At 42.0% G+C, this 20,526-nt stretch overlaps 2 protein-coding genes across 3 annotated transcripts in view; both read left to right on the top strand.

Moving 5' to 3' along the window:
• spred1 (sprouty related EVH1 domain containing 1) overlaps positions 1-16,429 on the top strand; it is a 32,535-nt gene extending 16,106 nt beyond the window's left edge. Inside the window, exons 3-6 of the mRNA XM_029493941.1 lie at positions 1,582-1,750; positions 5,750-5,796; positions 10,967-11,122; positions 11,292-16,429. Coding sequence (XP_029349801.1) covers positions 1,582-1,750; positions 5,750-5,796; positions 10,967-11,122; positions 11,292-11,978 — 1,059 coding nt within the window. The 3' untranslated portion in view covers positions 11,979-16,429. The remainder of the gene's footprint in view (positions 1-1,581; positions 1,751-5,749; positions 5,797-10,966; positions 11,123-11,291) is intronic.
• Positions 16,430-17,450: 1,021 nt separating this feature from the next.
• fam98b (family with sequence similarity 98 member B) lies at positions 17,451-20,442 on the top strand. 2 transcript variants are annotated; one of them, XM_029493730.1, is made up of 8 exons: positions 17,451-17,612; positions 17,776-17,924; positions 18,006-18,134; positions 18,213-18,388; positions 18,631-18,711; positions 18,797-18,913; positions 19,350-19,517; positions 19,592-20,442. In XM_029493730.1, exons 1-8 carry the CDS (start codon positions 17,575-17,577, stop codon positions 19,853-19,855), a joined length of 1,122 nt encoding a protein of 373 aa, XP_029349590.1. In that variant the 5' UTR covers positions 17,451-17,574; the 3' UTR covers positions 19,856-20,442. The 2 variants fall into 2 exon arrangements, with proteins under 2 accessions (XP_029349590.1, XP_029349589.1); XM_029493729.1 differs by having other exon boundaries at positions 17,495-17,924.
• Positions 20,443-20,526: the final 84 nt, after the last annotated feature.

The raw sequence follows: 20,526 nt of genomic DNA, 5'->3' as shown, positions 1-20,526 counted from the left end.
GTTGTCATTTCCCTGCAAATACTTCAATACTAGAAAGCAAAACAACAGTTAGTTTATTCCAAGACAATTGAGGTAATAATCTTTTTATTCCAAGCAATTCCGCTCCCTTCGCCCTATGTCTTCATTATTCATGTCTCACCTCTGTCCGTCTCTGTATGTGTCCCTCTCCCCTTCAAACATCCCCTGCCTCTTTTTAATATCTGTCTTGTCTTTTTGTCATGGTAGCGGTTCCTCCTCCTCTTTTCACTAAGTACAGTGTGGAATGTGGTGTTAAGTATCGTCCTTCCATGCAACAGTGATACTTCCTTCTCTGTCTGCCTCACTGTGTGCTCACCTTACCTGCTCTGGCTCCATTCAGTCTCGCCTCCACAATCAGCCCCAGACACACAGACCCCCACCCTCCAACTCTCTCCTTCAAACTCCTTGTTACACCATCCTCCTCACATCTATCCATCTCTTCATCCACTGCCTCTGGGTAAACACAAAGGCTTACCCTTTGCCCTTCCTTCCTTTGCTCTTCTTCCTTCTTAGGGTGACTATGCAATAGTGACATGACTGTGAGACACATTTTCACCACTTGAAAGAGAAATAAAAATGATGTTGCACTACACTTCACAATCATATGAGTGTAAAAAGCAACTTTTATTCAGACATTCAGAATAAAATGTGGATGTGGGACACACGAATATTACATATCATCAAGCTCTAATACAGCTGTACATATCGCTGTATTTAAGCGTGCATGTTGACTGTTGTCCAGAGGGAATGATGCCATCTGCCTTCAGCTGTCGAGTGTTGGTTTTGACAAGGCATTTGCACTCTGAAGATGCACACTGTAGCACTTGGGTCATTGAGCTTGCCATCACACCAGCTCCTGTGCTCATGCAGATCGCCATGCGTCTCGCACACACATTGACACCCTATTAAGCTACCTCTTGTGCACATTGATGAAAAAACCTCAAAGACCATAATGGCCATCTCTCATTTCATTTAATCTGCCTAGAGGAAGGCCGGGAGGCGGCCCAGTAGCCCTGATTAATAATAGGCTTTCGAAACACAGTGTCCTCTGCCGCACACTTTGGCTGCCTAGTTCCAAAACATACTCAGCCCCCCTTCTTCTACCACCACTGCTGTTCTCCAACTTTATCATCATCTGTAATGAAAACCCCACCATTTAGAATGTGTTTTACAAATTATCTAAGAAAGTATGCTAAGTTATTGGGCCTAGGATGATTTTTTTTTCTCTTGCAGAAGCTCTTGAGTTATGTGCAGTTCCAGATGCAGACCTCTCCTCTCATTCTCCCCCTTTTTTCCCTTACTCACATTATGATGGAATGATAAAATGTGACACATTTAAACAGCTTAGGAAGATGAATAAGATGAAGGATTTACATGTGTGTTCACCACTTCATCAACATCAGCCAGTCTTTACATTTTGCAGCTTGCAGTCTCTGTGCAGTTTGAAACTTAAACCTTGACCCAATGAAAGTACAACTTAAATTTTTTAGCACCATTTGTCAATTTCTTTCAGTACTAATCTGCTTTATTTCTAAAACTATTTGTTTGTATCTGTGTTGTCAGGTGGTCCTGGAGTGTGTCCTACAGAAAGGTCTTATATACAACAAGGTAAACCCCATCTTCCACCACTGGAAAATCAACGACAAGAAGTTTGGTTTGACCTTCCAGAGCCCTGCTGATGCTCGTGCCTTTGACCGGGGCATACGTCGGGCCATTGAGGACATTAACCAAGGTGGGCATTTGTGTTTTCCTTTCATTAATGGTCTCTGCATGTGTGAATTTCTGGAGTTTAAATCAGTTCAAACCAGATAAGAAAGTCAGAGGCAACAGGATGGAACGCACCTTAACTAAAATCAAGCAACCAGCATCCGCTGTTGTTTCCATATCAAAACATCAGCGCAGCCCACAGATTTTTTTCTTCCATACCCTCACCCCCATTCACCCTCTCACAATATCAACAGAACACCAGGTTTGTTTGGAATTCCCTCTAAGAGGTTGAACTATACTATGTATGTTGGCAGCCATCCAATTTGTGTAAAAATAATATGGGTCTATGTGTATGAATGTGGTGTGCATTCTGTTCCTGGGTGTCTACAGCCTGTATTCCAGCCTGTCTGTCACTATCTTGTAATGGCTGACCTAGCATCTGTTATGAGAGAGATGCATTGTTAGATTAGTGTGGATGACCCTCCCCCTTTTACCTGCTCAATCCCCCAAGCATGACCCCTACCACTTTATCTTATCAATGCCAGCTGTCCAGATAAACTCTCCCCTTATTGTAGAGACCAGCATGGCATTGATGTACCAGGGCAGTGGGTGATATAGAAAAGAAAAGCAGGGTTGGCAAGAAAGAGGAATTGAGACGTAGAATAGATCGCAACTTGAGATAAGAAGAAGAAACCTGACGAGGTTGGGCGTTTGTGCTACTCAGACTTGGAGGCAAGTTTGAAAACTGGCTAGGTTAGTTTAAAAATACAAGTAAGGTTTAGTCAGGCGGTGCAATAATTTGGCATTTTTGCATATTTCTAAGCTAAACTAAATATTACACTTGGGTGGAGTGGAGTCTGATTTGAGTTGGGTCCTGATAAGCATTATTTTTTAGTGCAGTGCCAGAGGTTGCAAAGTCGTCCAATTAGCAGGAGAATCGCTAGTTCAGCAAACTGCCACCCAGCCCCATGTTACACAAGAGGCTGACTGGCTGGCTGGGGAGCTATAATCTCCTTTACTCTCTAGACCTAGAAACCCTGGGGAGCATAGAGAAGGTACAGGAGAACATATCATAAAGGCTTATCACTGCTGGGCATCAGTCGCTTCTCGCCCACAACCTATTATCTGGGATTTCAACTTCCTGGGCATACAGCCAACACACAGTCTAGGTAAAAGGTAATCATGGGCAACAACTGTTGGGTTGGTTTTGCCTTTATGTGAATTTCACATAAAGGTAGAGATCAAAGAATGAAGACTCACCTTTAACATAGTGCTTTATCGTTGACAACGTTACATGGGAGGACATTTACAATAACATAGATAATATTATTTTACAAGAATAATAACAAAAAGAGTAGTAACATTCCCAAAGTTGGCTGCTCCCAAATCATCCATCATGAAAGTGATATTTAGTTGCAGCTCTTGTTCGTTTGATTGGATGATCTATGGGAAAAAGTTGATCGTGTCTGATAGCTGGTCAGTAGTGTTGGAACTGTTAGTGTCTAGTTATTTAAAAACAAAAAAAAAAACCCAACCCTCTCGCAAAAAGAAAAAAGAAAAGCAAACTTTGCAGCTCCTCTTCGGCTCAGAGAGCTGGTGGTGACAACAGTTTAATAATCTGAAATTAAATTCAAGTATTGCGGCCCGTATAGTTTTTGGTAATGATACTGCAACAATGGAAACAGAAATTAGTCAGATTACCTGTTACTGAAAAAAGTAACACTGTTTACTGTAACACCATTATTCCCACCATTGCTGGGCAGTGTGATTAAAAACATAATGCCTCCACCTCACCCAGGAGGTGTTCAGTGCCTGTCTGCTAGTAACGTTTCACCTCTTTCCTGTGAATGCCATCTACAGCAGGTGATAGTGAGCTTTGTCTCCCCACTGCCTGTTTATCCATCCATCTCTCTCTCTGTTCCCCCTCTCTGCCGGCTGTCCTCTCCTCCCTCTGTCCTCCCCTCTCTCCTGGTATCTTCTGTATGCTGCCAGTGTTGTGTAATGCCTCTCCTCAGCGCAGGCAGGCAGGTTCTTCTGTATTCCTGTTGCATCGTTCTGCTGCTGGACTGCTGCGTGGGGAGAGAAGAGGCAGCGAGCGAGAATATGTTTTGCGTGTGTGTGTGTGCGCACGCGCCTGTGAATGCATGTGTGTGTATCAGTCTTGCGGTCCTCTGTTGCCATGGCAACACCAGGCACATGGCTCAGGCAGCCAGAGTCGTGCTGCAGGAAGCCTTTTTCTCTCAGTAGTGCAGAAATGTGTGCACCCAAACACACACACACACTTTTCCCAATGTGATTGATTCAGAGACAGACAGACTGATGGATAGACTGTCGAAAACAAGCATTGCGAATTTTTCTGTCTTTTCTGTGAAAGCTATACAGCAATTCCATGTTTTGCTGTTTCCATCCAGAATGCAGAAAGGCTGACTGATATTTCAGTGCTTCAAATGAGGCCTCAGTGATCCTAATTAACTGAACTAAGTTTTAAAAAGGAACCACTTAATGCTGCAGGTACAAACTGTTTCTCCTTCATCCCAATGGACATTTTTTTTAACATTGCCCCAACAATTTTCTCTTCTATCTGTCTACTGCTGCTAATGACGTTCAGAATCAGCATCAGAAATACTTAAATTCCTGGAGGGAAATTCAGTTTTGTTTCATTTTAAAACTGAAGTACTAGTCTGAATATCAATACTTGTCAAGTGATAATGCTAGCATGATAAAATTTTATCTTACTCGGTTAATGGAAAGTACATGAGTGTAACACAAAATTTATTAAAAACATTCTTCCATAAATTTTTGCCACTGGACTTCAGTAGATGTCCAACCACACACAGTAAAGTAGAAAAATATCAAAACATTTAAGCTTTAAGTTATAAAAATAAAAAGACAAAGGCTAATAGGACTAAGCCAAATGTCCATTTTACAGGTGAAGCTAACTAGTTATCACATATCAAAACAGATTCATTTGTATTACTTACTTGCTTAGTATCATTGTGTCAACATATAAAAAAAATTACAATCCAGAAACATGAACATAACGTTCATATTTTAGGAAATATGGGACCACAATATTGGCTATTAAGCAACAAAGTTATAATTGTGAGAATGTTCCATCCTTTCAATAGTTAAAAGGGCTTAACAAAACAGAAAAAACCCGGTAACTTCAGTGTCTCTCCTCAGGTTACCCCATCCGCAGAACCAGTTTAATTCTCTGTGGTAATGAAAAGCTGTAACATGGTCAGCCTGATACCTGAAACATAAGCTCTGACTCCAGCATCAGCAGATGAGGTGTTTTGAATGCGGAAATGGCACATGGTGTTTTAGTCGAGGTCGGGGTTACGTTATTCGAGGCATGCATATTTCATTAACTTCTATGTGCCCCACTGACACAAAGCAGCTTTCATTTCCCCATTATGCACAGTCAGAAGAAAGCAGAAGTCTTCGCCTTTTCTGCCCCAGAAGAAATCACCATTGTAAATTTGTTTTTCTTCGTAAGATGCCATGCATTAGTATAGTGCATTAGTATGCTTTAGATAGTTATATAGTCTTGATCACCATAGTGTAAATTACAAGAAATGTATCTGAGGCTTGTTTGCTGTTTTTCTATGAGTGAAAGACTGTAGTTTAGAATCTGTTACATGATTTAACTGGTTGTCCTTGAGGCTTTGCCCCCTAGTGGTCCAAAAACAAGCCTTTCCTTTTATTTGTCAAGCAAATGTTGCTAAGGTGATAGCAGTGCAATTTGTGTGTGCTATTTTGCACTTTTTCTAATGTACAAAAACCTGATGCTACATGTTAGTAAAACAGATGGTGACTGTTAAGAGGTGCTGAGATATTATATTTTAAGATAGATGTCATAGACAAAGCTGTTACGTAGGTAGTGTGCTTTTATATTCATCTAATCTAAGCTTTTGTCCCTTATTTACCTGTGACAATGCTTCATTCAACCTGAACCAATAACATGCTCTAATCACACATCTAATCTTTCTCCGCTTTGGGTCCCTCCCTCTCTCTTCTCCAGGTTGTCGATCATTTGGGGAAGGGGATACTTCTGAGGATGGACTACCGGTGAGTGAGATCAAAAGAGATTCCACTATGAACAAGATTTGTTTTGTGTGTGTGAGTCAAATGAATTATGTGTGAAGGGTTTGCTATAATATGTTTTGTTACAAAAGACTGCAGACATTTTCTTTTCTCAATTATTATGTATCATGGAGTAAGAAATGCTCAGTTTTGGTGTTCAGGACAACCTTTTTAAGTTCAAACTTCCTTCTTCATTAAAAAGTTAACAAGTCATAACTAGAACCTGAGCCATATTTTTGAGGCCTGGTATGCCCCAGCCAGGCTTTGACACCTGCCTTTGTTTTCTAACAGTTGTTTGTAGAGATTTACAGGTGTTTAACCAATGCCAGCCAGACCCTGAGGTGAAGCTGAGTGTTGGCCAACAAATGTGTTGGAGCAAGTTTAGTTGTCTCTATGAATATAACTTGGTAGCTGTCTCTTGTTACAATAGATGCTGATGTAATAACTATAGCCTCAGGATCTGATGATCAAAGAAGGCTTGGTGAGAATACTGTATGATTTTAATGTTATCTGGTCTGAATGTGTTTCCTCATGAGTTTGACCCTCCTTTTGTTTAAAATTCACTTTGTTGTGAATGTGTGCGTCATGCAGGGCTACATTGACTGTCGACATGCGGTAAAAGGTGCCATGTTCTATTTAGTTGAGACAGACAGCAGGTATACAGTTCAAGCATACACACCCATTTTCATTTGTTTTAGATATCAGGCCTTTTACAGGAATGTCAATCACCTGTTCTGATTGCAAAGTAGGTGAAACGGCACCAGTGGAATGAAGGGCAGTTCTAGTTCTTGTTAAAGCACACTTGAGTGACAAGAAATGCACATTCCTCTGTGATGCAATCCAGTACATGCAAATGTCCTGCAATGGGTGCTGCCTTTGTGAAACTTGCAATTAATGACTGTTGGCACTATGTTGGGGCGGTATTGATTCAAGCTTGTTCATTTTTCACACTGTAGCAGACAAAAGAATCATGACATGAGCTCAAAACATATCCTGAAACTGAGCCAAGGGAGCAGCTAAATTGGTAGCCTCAGTTGTCGTATTTCAGTATGTAGTTTCTCAACAGGTCCATACCATCTTGGATTTGAGACTACACCTCCTTGAAAAGTTTTTAGCTCTCAGTTTTTTTGCCTCGTGCTTGACACCCTGTATGATGGGACCGGAAGTGTGCTGAAGGAGGGAGAGCCAGGGTCGTCTACCTCTGGCAAAGTTCCTCTTTAAGGAATAAGCCTGAAGATACAGGAAATCCAATGGCAAAGCTGTTGCTAGGCAGCAGGGGTGAGGGGGGTGTGGGGGGTGGGTGGTGGTATGGGGCACGGGGGATGGGTAGGCGGGGCTAGGTGTGTGTGTGTGTGTGTGTGTGTGTGTGTGTGTGTGTGTGTGTGTGTGTGTGTGTGTGTGTGTCGTGTGCACGCACATGCGTGTTGGGGGGGCTGTTCACAAGGTTCAGCAAGTGAGCCACTGAGGGTGTCACCATGGTGATTTGGCATCCGAATGTTGCGGTCTGAGACCTGGACTACAGAGAAAGAGAAGTGAACCAGTGGCAAGTGCTGCAGCCAGTGAACTAGCAAATGCCACCACACAACAAGGGGTGACATTAGCTGGGTGGCTTTGCTCTCCGAAATACATTCACATCACTGTTCCTACACATAACCCGACAGTCTGTAAGGTATACAAGCCGAAGGAGTATGATGTATGCCTCCAGTTTGCATTGTTAACAGTTCCTGTGGCAGGAGATCAGTATTGAGTGGCGATGACCTTCTTGAAAAGATAGACATCGGTCTATTACTATCATCAAGTTCCAGATTTAGTCATCTTGTTAAAATTGGGGAGTGGAATTAATGATAACTTGTTATTGTAACAGTAACAGATGTGTGCGACGCCGAGGGACAGAGAGCAGGGCTATCTCCTCTTATGTTGTCTGTCTGATGCAAAGGACGTGGGCTCAAAATAGAGTATTCTCACCAACACCCTACCCACTGAGGCTCAGCACCCACTTGCATGATCATCAAAGGCTTGTTTCTCAGAATCAAACACATATATGCACATGCATATAACATATTTTACTCCTTTATATACAGTTGAGCAGCATCTTACTCAGCAATGATCACTGCCAGTAATAATGCCTTACTACCACAGTTCTTTCGTTAGTGCAGTCTTTTTTTTTTTCTTTTTTTTTATGCCACAGGAAGACATTAACATCTAATTTAGCAATGGCAGGAAGTCTTCTCTTATCAGTTTAGTACACAGAGGTTTTGTTGGCTAGTTGGCTTTTACAGTCTCACTCAGAGCAGAAACTTTAAAACTGGATTGGTGTTTCAACAATTTCCAGCCAGTAAAAATAGAGGGCTTAAAGGGAATTTGGCAGGGGTTTGACATTTTAGGAAATATACTCATCAGTTTTGGTGTTGTTAGATAATAGAATTGATACAAGTTTCATATTTATGTGTTAAATGTGAAACTACAGACTGGAACCAGTGGCTATGGAATACCCAATAAAACCACAAATGGGAGTTTTTTTACAGTTTTTAAATTTTAAAGTGATATAATGTGTTAATCAGTGTCTACTAGGTAAATTCCCCTACCTTTGGACAGAGTGAGACAAGCTGTTCCCTATTTCCACTCTTTATGTGGAGATAAAACAACTCTGCTGGCTTTTGGCTTCATACTTAGTATACTGTATGAGTGGTGTCATGAAGCTTTTCACAGAGAGGGATTAGGTCTATGTCTAATTACTTTAAGGTTTTCATGGAAAACTTGGCTGTACTTTTTGTTTTGAAGTTAACAAGACCCAGAGATAAGCACTACTTATGTTTTGCCTTATTTGAGCAGAGTCTGACAAACACATATATTCAGACATAAACAACAGAGTGTTGTTGATCAGACCACTGACCATGGACATCATTTTTTATTCTCCATTCTTTTCTCTCAAACGCAGAAAGCTAGTAGGCTGTGTAGCTTTTCAGTTTGTGTGCCGACCCTAACCTTCCCTGTCCCGAGCCCCTGCGCTTTTGAGGGCGGAAGTGCATGGATCCCTGATGTTGGTGTGGAGCCAGGTTGCCCCTGGCTCCCACCACCTCCACCCCGCTCCCCTTCATCCCTCCCATCTTCTCCTCACCCAGCCACATCTCTAGGGCCAGATCAGCTCCAGATTGGCCCCCATGCATGCCTTTGAATGCTGGGGCTTAGGCAAGCGCTCTAAAAGGAAGCCCAAGTCTGTTTCCCATTTTGCCCCCACTCCCTCTTTTCTCTCTTTCTCTCACATACACACACAGCTGTCATCTGGCTTTTTAAGTTGTGTGCTGCATTTCTCCAGCTGGAGCTGGTTTATGACATTCCCTCGGTAGACTCTTTGGCCTCTTGCTCTCTTTCTCCCTTTCTCTCTCTCTCTCTCACACTCACACACACAACACAAACTAATTTTTTCCTGTTCTGTTCTTTCTCCTCTCTCCCTCCACTGTCTCCTATTCCTCACATTCCCTTGCAGAGGCTGTGGATGTGTGTTACACCACTTGGTATGTTTGGAGGCAAAGAGGGCGCAAAGACACACATACACACACTGTGTGTTAGCAGTCTAGAGGTGCTGGTGGTGTGGGGGGGTAAGCGGAGGGGAGAGAGGGAAAGAAGATAAAGAGAGGGGAAAAAAAGAAGTCAAAGGAAGCATCTCTTAGCAACCACAGGACAGTAATTACTGTAGCAGCAGCTGGGAGCTAACCAGATTTCCGCTGTGCGTTAAAGCACTGGCGTGGGCTACTTTACACACGGCACTGACTAACCAGAGCCAGCAGCCTCCTCCACACGCAGAGCGGAGAGAGGGAGGGTGGGAGAAGGAGAAGAGAGGAGGACTAACCCTGCCTTGAGGTCGGGGTGAGTGTGGGAAAAGAGGGACAGCTTGCCAGTGTGGCTTGAATACAGTAGGATCATGCGGTTGTACTTGTGAAGGTATCTCAGCGTATGTCCATCCACAACAGTCGATTTCGGAGTGGCACTTGAAGAGAGAAATGACCCTGAAGACCTGCCGTTAATTTGACTCATTTTCAAACAGTTTCTCTATGAAGGGAAAGACAACATAAATAAAATTTTACGTTTTTAATGTAATCAACCCCAGTTCTCCATATTTTTGTGTAATCTGCATATGTGATGTGATGTTTGGTGGGTGTTGGTGCGTGAACAAGCCTGGAAGTTGTGCTGAAATAAAGCTGGACATAAAATATCCCAGGTTCTTGATGTAATAACTGACTATCCTCCCCCATCTCTCATCACCTCTGCACGCATGAATCATGAAATAGCCATTGCTTCTAATTTTGTTGCCATGAGCACAGAAGTATTGGCTGTTTCTATTGGATTTGTTACTGTTTATTTTATATCTATCTAATGTTTAGAAATATTTTTGCTCTATTTGATGCTGTCCGTGGCATTCAAAAGATGTTATTTATAGACATCTCATCCTGATTGATGTCAACAGTGAGCGTTTTCTCTTGTAATTAATAGATTGTTTGCTGTGAGGTGGAAGGAATGCCAGTGCGCGTTCACTTTTCCTCGCATGCTTTCCAATATTTCTCTTATTTTTATTTTTCTTTGCATTTTTGTAGAGCCGTTTTTAAGGCCTGTGTTAGTAGATTTCGCATCAGTTAAAATGTTTGTGGGAACACATGCAAGGCTGATGGGAACTCTGAGTTCTTAACAGAAGGCCTTTGAGTCATCACCACACAGCACAGTCATTTGGCCAAGTGTGGGTGTAGGATGCCCCCTGGTGGTTAGGAGTGGAACACACACAGCCTACACACCCTGAGTCAAAACTGTTCGTGGTCATGAACACACTGAGGAAAAAAATGTTTTGTTTTATTTTTTACAATTGTATGGTAACAGACTGGGGCAGTGAAAAATATGAAGGCATTAATAATTTTCACGTTCATTCTTTTGAAATCCATACAGAAAGTAAAAATGCTGGCACATCACAATTAGTCAGAGAAGAGATTCCAAAAAATATGAATTAGTATGTTTGACTCCTCACACATGTTCAGAACATTGATTTGTGTTTATTTGATGTGTATTTTATTGAGGAAAAGTATAAAATGTTACTTCCTCCACATGGATTCTTGCAAACTATTTCACCTGTCTTTATTGAGTTGAGTTTGTTTCTGCGTTCTTCCAGGTGTGTGATGAGCCTCCTTCCATCTGTACTCCAATGAAAGAGCCATTCTCTCCGCTGAACAACGTCGTCTCCACTGAGCCATTCAGGGGTTGCTATGTCCGCGCCCAGCCCTTCGACGAGTTCCCCTCCAGCAACCGCCGCTACCTGCCTCCACAGGTCTGCTTCTCCTCTGTGCAAACCCAAAGTTAAAATTTCCTTGAAAAGATATCTTTGTTATGAAAATGTGATCATTGAAGGAGTGATCCCTGTAAAAAAATATGTATATTACAAATGAACAACGTAACAATGACAGTAATCTAACTATCAATTTCTCCTCTACTTGAAGCCAACTCGTCATGTCAGTTTTCACATGGACGAAGAGGAGATTGTTCGCATCAACCCACGAAAAGACGTGCTCATTCGTGGCTACGAGGATTACCGCCACCCTGTCATGTGGAAACAGGAGACTGACCGCGAGGACCTGGACTTCCCACCCCCCTTCCACAAACTGGACAGTAAGAAGTGTGAGTACCTCTTCCCTGATGGCCCAGGTGGGGACTCTCACTCTGGGCCTGGTATGGGAATTGGAACAGGTATGGGGCTGGGTTTGGGCAAGGACACAGCCATCAAGACCCAGCCCTCGCCCCTGCTGAAGTCCAAGAAGGGCCGTCGGCGACGAGAGGACGGTGAGCGTTCACGCTGCATCTACTGTCGGGAGATGTTCAACCATGAAGACAACTGGCGGGGGCAGTGCCAAGACGCCCCTGACCCGATCAAGCAGTGCATCTACAAAGTCAGCTGCATGCTGTGCGCAGAGAGCATGCTGTACCACTGCATGTCTGACTCCGAGGGCGACTTCTCAGACCCCTGCTCATGTGACACATCTGACGAGCAGTTCTGTCTACGCTGGCTGGCCCTGGTGGCGCTCTCTTTCATTGCTCCCTGCATGTGCTGCTACCTGCCCCTGCGCGCCTGCCACCACTGTGGTGAGGCCTGCCGTTGCTGCGGAGGCAAGCACAAGGCTGCAGGGTGACCTGACGCCAGACTCTGGGACACCCTCAAAGCTAGCTAACACAGGAAGTGAATAAAAGCGGAAAATTAAAAGCCGGCATCCTTTTTTCATTCCCCTCTCAGACGGGGTGATATGTTGTTGATCCCCAGCTCTGAGGGCTTTTGGAGATTTCAGTTTGTGTTTGTCGCCGACAAGCAGCAGTGGAGGACAAACCATATGCTTTGTGGGGGCTCTGAGCATCAAGCTAAGTTCAGGAGCTTAATCCGAGGAGAAGAGGAGGAGGAAACGTCAAGATTAATAGACTTGGAGATGTTACTAAACACACCAGTTCTCACACATGCACACACTCAAACACACAGACACACCTCTCTCTCACATTCACAGTCATGCATTGACAAAGCCAGGCCACAGTTGTCAGAACTCTACTACAAGTAATGTGTAACTTTATGAAGGAATTTGTCTTTTGTACAGAGTGACAAAAAAAAAAAAGAAAACAAAACTATTCTGCGTTCAGAAAGATACTTGCTGTTTGAGTATGCTAAAAGGGATATGTTCTTGCTTTTTTGTGAATTTGCAGTTGGGTAACAGTGGCCTTTCCTTCATGGCTTAAGCATTTGCTGACAATGTAATTACTAGACAGAGAAAAGTGCACTAGAAATGGCACCCCTCCCCCCTTAAACCACCGCCCCCACCCCACCACCACCACAGAGTAAAGGTAACGCTCTCAAAATGTGGTACATTAACCACCATGTTCAGAGTCATTTTAACATTTTAGAGATGTTGCTGTGGTGGATGTGTGGCCAATTGATTTCCCTGTTTCCCATCAAACTTTGAAACAAACTAAAGAGTAACAGCTTGTTTCTGAGGGTACAGCTTGGCAGAACTTTTGACATTCATTTTGAAGATGTTGAAATGATTACCTTGCTTTCCCAAGGTGATTGGGACAATTTGATTGCATTCCAAAATAAAAGGGATCGATTCCATGATTAGAAGGGAAAAAATGGTAACAACTTTACCATGTTGAGTTCCCCGAAATAGTTTTTCCACTTCACAAAATAGCATTAGAACCTCTTGAACCATTTAAATTAAAACCAATACGGGACAATTTCATTTTACACCAGTGAATCTCTTTTAGTCCAGCTATTTACTGTTGTAGTGAAATTGTTGTTCTGTTTCCTCATTGTTATTTTCCTTCTCCTTTTGCAATTATTTTTGAAACAAAGGCTGAAATGTTGCTCAACCAGCAAGTTTTGTTTTGGTGAGTACAGGGGTTACAGTGTTCCTTGGTTAAATGATGAGGCACTTAAATTAGGCTATTCTTTGATTAAGAAACCCTCTGATTTTGGAATTAGTCTGTACATAATTCTAATTAATTTTAAACCTTTGGCATGGGGGAAACCCCTCCTGAAAGCACTGCTCTCCAAGCTTTGGTTGCAGCACCCTCTTCAAATTTTCATGTTTGTCCCATGAAGCGGTTTTTGTTTTGTTTTTATTTTCTCCCCATACCTTGTGATAAATGTCGTATTATGTTGTTCTTTGGAAGTTAGTCAACTTTTTCCATGTGTCTTCATTTAACAGACCCTGAATGAGTGAATGAGTGATTGGATTGTGTTAAGAATGCTGAGTATCTTAGCGACGTAAACAAAAAAAGAACAACAACAACAAACATACTGATGTTTTGTGTGTGTGCGTGTGTGTGTGTGTGTGTGTGTGTGTGTGCATATGTCTGCATATGCACTGGTGATCTGGTGTCATGCAACGTCATCACTGACTACGTGATTAAGGCTTTGACTCTAAACAGCACTGAGCAGCATCCTGTTTCCCAAAACATCTTTGTATCAAAGGAGTCATTTGTAATTTGGGGAATTCTCATATTTACTTTCTTACTGAGAATTAGAAGCGAAAGTCAATGCTAAAATGGAAAAAAGCATCCAGTTATAATGAGCATAAAAACAGGAAATATGGAAGCACCCCAGTAATTAATGTTTGATTTGTCCAGAAACAAACATGGGCAGATTACAGTTTTTACACTCGGAACATGTTAACATTTATGATAGATGGATCATTTGGATGTATTTTTGCTAGCTCCTGACTAGCCAGGCTGTGTCTCAATGTTTTCGGTTTTTATGCTAAGCTTACCTAAAATAGCCTGGAGCTGGTTTTAGATCCATATTTACTGTACAGAGAATGAGAATGGCATTGATTTTGTTGTACTTTTCTCAGAAAGACAGGAAATAGGCTTAATTCTGCTACTTTACTGTCCTTTGGCAAACAGGAGCTAGACATACTGTAACAGACTGAACAGTTTGAAACCCATTTCCCACCCAAAAGAGCAGAAATAAATGTCTGCCTCACAATTTTGAGCCAGACATTCAAGACCTAGGTTAGAACAAACCCTCTACAGAAGAAACGCTTTAGTTTGGACATCTGGCTGCAATAAAACGTAATTGAAACAAATTTATCCCCAACTAAGGCATTGGCACATTTAACCTAAGTGCTAATTGTGATACACCTCAGTATTTAACAGTAGATTTAGTGCAAGATCCATGTGCTGTTCCTAACAGATATGCATCTATTCTCACTTCCTGTCATAGGATTAAAAATAACATGGTGGCAGGAGGAACATTTATTTTCCTAATTCCAACCCGACCAATGCTCCCTTTTACTTTCTATGCAAACTTACTAGCGTGGGAAACACATTGACCTCTCTGCAGACTGAGTCAGTGACAGGACAGGACACTTTAATGCTATATAGGTAGACAACCGACCCCTGGTACCAAACTCCAAACACCTGTAAATACCTAACACTATATTTAAGTACTGATAATAATCCCAGCTTTTTTTTTTTTTTTTAATTATTATTATTTTTGAAAATTTAAAGATAGAGCTGTATTTATCGTTGCTGTCAGCATATACTGTAGCTTCAATTGACAGCATTATGTACATAGATCACCTTTTAGTATTATTTCACATTGAAAAGTAGAGGGCGTTTGTGATGGAAATGACTATTGGGCGTCTAATAGAGTTTCTCTATAGTTTTGTACGGTAGAAGGAAGGCTAGTGCTAACATGGTACAGTAGTTGCAGTCCACTTGTTTCAAAAGTTTGATATATAAATATATATATTTACATACATACATACATATAAAGCTGCTAGATACAATCACTAATTTTATTGTGTTGACAGAGAAAATCAGCTATGAACGACTGTTAAACCCTAATTCTCCAACAGCATATAACCATAACAGCGAGTTTTTAAATGTTTGATTGCTCTGTGTGATGAAGTGAACACTTGTGCATGTGTGTGGGTGCATGAGTGTTACTATATACGTGTGTTCTTGTGTGCCCACGGAGAGTGTGTGTAATGTGTGTTTGTGTGTGCGGGCTGTGTGCGTGGTGGGGGTTGGTGTGTAACCAAATGTTTGGTTGGTTGTCATATTCTCCCATTGTAATTGGATTGCCCTGCATTATTGCAAGCTGAACCAAGGTTTGATGAACCTGATTAAAACTTGCTGGCTGAGAAGCAAAATGTAGGACGTGCATTTATACAAAGTGTAGAGAATGCTGAAATAACACTTCTCATTCTGCATTAACCAGCACAGTGCAACTTCCTGTCATGTACTGTATTATATATGCAACATGTCTGTCTGCTTTAATATATATATATTTTTTTGACCTGCATTATATAAGACTTCAGTTTTAACCACTTTGCTGCTAGTCTTTTATCCTCTTTCAATCTTGGAAATTGTGCATATCTTTGGGAATGCATACAAGTGTACATTCTTGACATTGTGTAGATTAAAAATAAAAAGCTATCTCGTCAGTGTAATGTTTTAAAAAGTTTACTTTTCACAGCAGTTGAGTGGTTATGTTTCAATTCTCCGATGCTTTGGTGCACTGATGATACTATATGTAAGCTTTTTTTCATCTTACAGCGCTTGATGTAACATTTATGTGATTAGTTCTAAATAGTGGAAGACATTTGTGTTTTGAAACTTGCAGTATAAATGGTACTACTCTTAACTATTCTGTAAACACTGCCTGTTTTCTTTCTTTTTCTTTTTCACTATCTCTTTGTGCATATTTCTTTCTTGTGCATCCTTTTGTTCCTTTTCTTTTCTTAGTGCCATCGGCTTTCACATCCTGACAACCTCAAAAAAGTGCCTCACGTCCATCCTAGTTTTCATCTTACAATTTAACATCTCTCGTTCTGGTTCTATTGGTTTCTACATGTCTAGGTATTTCTTATCATGGTTCGAGAATACCAAGTATATGATGTAAAATTTATAGTCCCAATAACTCATGTCATAGTTGTATTTTCTTCATACAGATGTAGCTCGTTACTTTTCATAAATATATGATGTAAATATGCATACATATGTTTGTAACTGTTTTTATGTTACATCATACACTTGTAATTTGACATATCAACATAATTCTATAACATTATCATAATAAAATGGTGAGTTTTAATCTTTTGTTGTGGAGACTTCACTGTGTTTCTCTTTATTATTTATTTACATTCTGTCATAATGACAGATCAGTTGTCTGTTTGGTATCTCCTAGCTGTGAAGTTGTTGTGAAGTTGTTTTTTTTTTTTTTTTTGCTTAGGGAGACACCAAAGGACAAACCAAACTTATAGTGCTGAGTAAGAGATCACATTACTATTTTGTCAATACTGGCTGCTGTAATAATTTGCCTCTTAACACTGTTTTCATATCAGAATGTATAAACCGAATATCTGGGGAAATTTGGCCTTTTAGTTGGGCAACAGAAAATATTTAAGACAATCAGAAATTGAATTAAAAAAAAAAAAAAAAAAACTGTTGGCCATAGTCCTACTGCAAAGGTCTCAATGAGGTGACCAGATACTATATTATACTGGTGATAATGTTATAAAGAGACTTATTTTGGCCGAAATGAAAGATAAACTGCTGCCGAATTCCATTTGTCTGCCAACAACAACACAACTAAGATGCTCATATCGGTAAAAATATTGTTCTCTGTTGATGAATGAAGATGGAGTGCCATCAAGCTGTACTGGTGCAAGAAATGTTTTTATTTTACTTTAGCAAGAATTTAATTGTAAAAAATGCTCCAGCATAAGCCCTTAACATATAAGCACTAATGAGCTTCCATAACTATATAATAATAATAATAATAATGATGATGATGATGATGATGATGATGATAATAATAATAATAATAATGCTTTTGTTATTATTATTCGTACAGTGTACAGTGCAGTGTGAGTATCCTTTGTTACTCACACTACACTGACTGTAATTTTAAAAATTTTGACTTTTAAGGAAGTCTGAAAACAACCTTATTTTCGACTTTTTTGTGTTGCTTTGTGCTGCTTTCCCGTTCATGAAGCAAATGAAATCAATAATTTCCCATCAACGAGTATTCAGACTTTGTCCTGGCGCGGAACAAAAGTCTCGGAACCTTAGTCGCGAAGGGAACGTTTCACTTCGGCTCTCTTACGTCAGCGGGACAGCATGGAGGCATGGCGCCGCTGTAGAAATGAATGAGGGCAAACTGTCTCAGTGGTGTTAAACCTGACGTGGACATGTTTTAGGCGGGTAGAAGCGGGAGAAGGCGCCGCGGACTCGGTGATGGAGTTGGACATCTTGGACTCGTTAGAGCAGCTCGGGTGAGTGAACGCCTGTTAGCATGTCGCGTTAGCCGTTTAGCTCCCACATCCGCCGCTGCTGTTTTCCAGCGTGTGTGTCTGAAGTAGAGGGACAAATGGTGTACAATGGAGGGTCTCCGGGTGCAGCTCGTCTTGACATCTGGCTGATATGTGTCCTCCCCAGCTATGACGGCCCTCCGCTGGAGGAGGGGGCGCTGCTCCGGGCCGCACAGGGAGGCCTGTCCTCGCCGGAATATGTGGACCTGTGCCGGTGGCTGGTTTCCAGGCTAAAGCCGCTGTGTGAGCTGGAGGAGAGCATCACAGCCGGTCCAGGTGAGTGCAGCAAGAACAGTGATGTGAAGGCTGCTGTCAGATGTGTGTGATAACTGCCCCCCCCCCCCCCTCCCCCTTCAGAGGACATGGACAGCCTCCAGGTGGAGATGAGCGGCCTGCTGAAGGAGCTGAATTATCCTGATGAGGAAGTCCTGACAGGGATTCTGAAGGGCAGCATGCGGAGCACTAAGGATCACCTCAAGTGTGTGTGTATGTGCTGCTTCCCCCCACTTCTCTCTGTTGTCAGGAAGTGTTTCCAGCGCCTCATCCTGTGTGTCCTTTTTTAAGTGTTTCTCAGCTCTGAGCTTCAGGCAGCTCAGATCGTTCGGAGCAGAAGAGTCTCTGATCAACAACAAGAGGCGAAAGCAGAGTATCGGGAGCTTCTGATGATCTGTGAAGCACTGAAGCTGTCGGAGCCCCGAGGACCAGACGCAGCAGAAGTCTTCTCCCAAATAAAGCTCAAGGTGAGACGGAACCTGACCGAAGTGCAGAAATCACCAGATAACCAGGCATCAGCATCTTCCTTCCTGCTTCCAGTCTGCTGCTGATTAAATCATACCATTCGATTTATATGCTAAACATACGTACAATTGAATTGTAGTCCTACCTTGAATTGTTCCCTGATGCAGTTTAAGATGTGGCAGCCAGAACTACTTTATTCCATTAACCATGACGTATGTAACGCCCCAAACTGTGTGTGCTGTAGGTTGATAAAGCACTTAAAGATCTTCCAAAGGCGTCCATTGGAAGCCCTGCGCTGAAGAGCTCTCTCACCACTGAACAGTGGGTAAGTCGGTCAGCGTCTGTCGCTTTACACCACGGATGGCAAAGCTTTGATTGTAAGTCACACTCTTTGTCTCTGTGTTTCGCAGGAGAAACTGCACAACATCAACACAGCCCTGTCCTCGGAGTACGAGTCTCGGCGCAGGATGTTGATCAAGCGGTTGGACGTCACAGTTCAGTCTTTCGGATGGTCAGACAGAGCCAAGGCATGTTTGTACTGTGAAATCAAAAAGTTACTCCTAAATGTGAACTTTGACAGAACGATTGATGCTCATTTTCCTGAAAGACAGCAACACAACCTTTAGACACGTTGTATGTTCCCTGGTGATGCTGTTTCAGGCCTTTCCAGGCTCCTAGCTCTGGTCAGTCCCGTGCCATGATGTCACAATGACGAGGTGGCTTCTCTTTCCAACTTTTAATCACTTTAGACAGCTTTTGCTTTACAGTTACTGGCTTATTTTGTGTGTTTTTTCTGAACTTTGACTTTGGTTTACCAGGGTTCATTGTATTTTAAGATGAATCCTTTGACCTTATGATCAGGAATCTAAGGGAACATGAGAGAGAGCATTTTTAGGTTGTTCTCTTTTTATTTCAAACTCAATGCAGCATGATGAATGTCTGCGTACTTCTGTGTTTTGCCAGGTAAAGGTGGACAGCATGGCGAGCGCCTACCAGCCTAAGAGACACTCCCTGAGGCCACAGTCCACAGTGGACATGGCTAAGCTGCTGGCTGCCAGAGAAGACATCTGTAATTTGGTCAAGACCAGCAGCGGCTCCAGCAGAGAAAAAACTGCTTGTGCTGTCAACAAGGTACACAACACTTTTTCCTCTTAGCCAGGAAATGCTCTCAATCTGATTTTTAATTTCTCTTTTCTCCTCCGCAGGTCCTGATGGGGAGAGTGCCAGACCGAGGAGGACGACCCTCAGAGATACAAGCCCCGCCCCCTGAGATGCCACCCTGGCAGAAAAGACAAGACGGAGGAGGTGGTGAAGGCTGGGGAGGCCGAAGAGGAGGAGGCAGTTGGAGAGGAGGACATGGCAGACATGGAGGTTATGGTGGACATGGAGGTTATGGTGGACATGGAGGACATGGAGGTTATGGTGGACATGGTGGACATGGTGGGAAGAGAGGACGGTACCAGTATTAATTTTGTCCAGATTTTCTGTGTAGTGATTCATCTTGTCTTCTTCAGAAGAAGGCTCATTTATTACTAAAATGGTGACAGATCCTCCTGCTGTGGATAATTTTTAATGCTCCTGTTTGGACTTTTCTTAGTTTCAATAGTTTTTTTTTTTAATTTTATTTTCATGTTCTCATCACTGAAAATATTATCCATGTCATGATCAAAATATCAGCTGAAACTGGAGGGAAGAAGAGAGACATCAGTGTTTACGTGCTGTAGGGACAGATGATTCAATGTCTGCAAAACATAAAGGCAGATGAAGACATCAGTCGTCTTCCTTCAGAAAAATCATTTCTCTGTGTGCTGCCTGATCAGTGAAATCGAGGCTGTTTATTAACGAACAAGCTGAGAAGAACTAAAACACCTGCAGCTTCAGTTTGTCCCTTTCTCTAGTTCCCCTGAATGAACCTTGAGTGTTGCATTTTAAACCCACAGTATTTTACATGTTAACGGTCAGGTCTCTTTTCCTCAAAGACTCTGAATGACCATCTTTATGCTGACTGATCTCTTTTTAACCTCTGAATTTATTTAATAAACACCAGTAATGTAAACCGGCCTCCATGGATGAAGTGACGGAGACAGTAATTCCTGCCACAGGGTGGCCTCATGGACTGATGTGAATTATGAGCCACAGG

The sequence above is a fragment of the Echeneis naucrates genome, chromosome 22 (assembly GCF_900963305.1).
Source record: "Echeneis naucrates chromosome 22, fEcheNa1.1, whole genome shotgun sequence".
Taxonomy (NCBI): Eukaryota; Metazoa; Chordata; class Actinopteri; order Carangiformes; family Echeneidae; genus Echeneis; species Echeneis naucrates.
The sequence above is the reverse complement of the archived record's forward strand: the minus strand, read 5'-3'. Positions and strand labels throughout refer to the sequence as shown.

Bases quoted from the DNA above. Each gene is read 5' to 3' on its own strand.
- fam98b (XM_029493729.1), top strand. From the start codon at position 17,708: ATGGTGTACAATGGAGGGTCTCCGGGTGCAGCTCGTCTTGACATCTGG. The intron at 17,925-18,005 runs GTGAGTGCAGCA...CTCCCCCTTCAG, and splicing joins GAGCATCACAGCCGGTCCAG to AGGACATGGACAGCCTCCAG. The intron at 18,135-18,212 runs GTATGTGCTGCT...TCCTTTTTTAAG, and splicing joins GGATCACCTCAAGTGTGTGT to TGTTTCTCAGCTCTGAGCTT.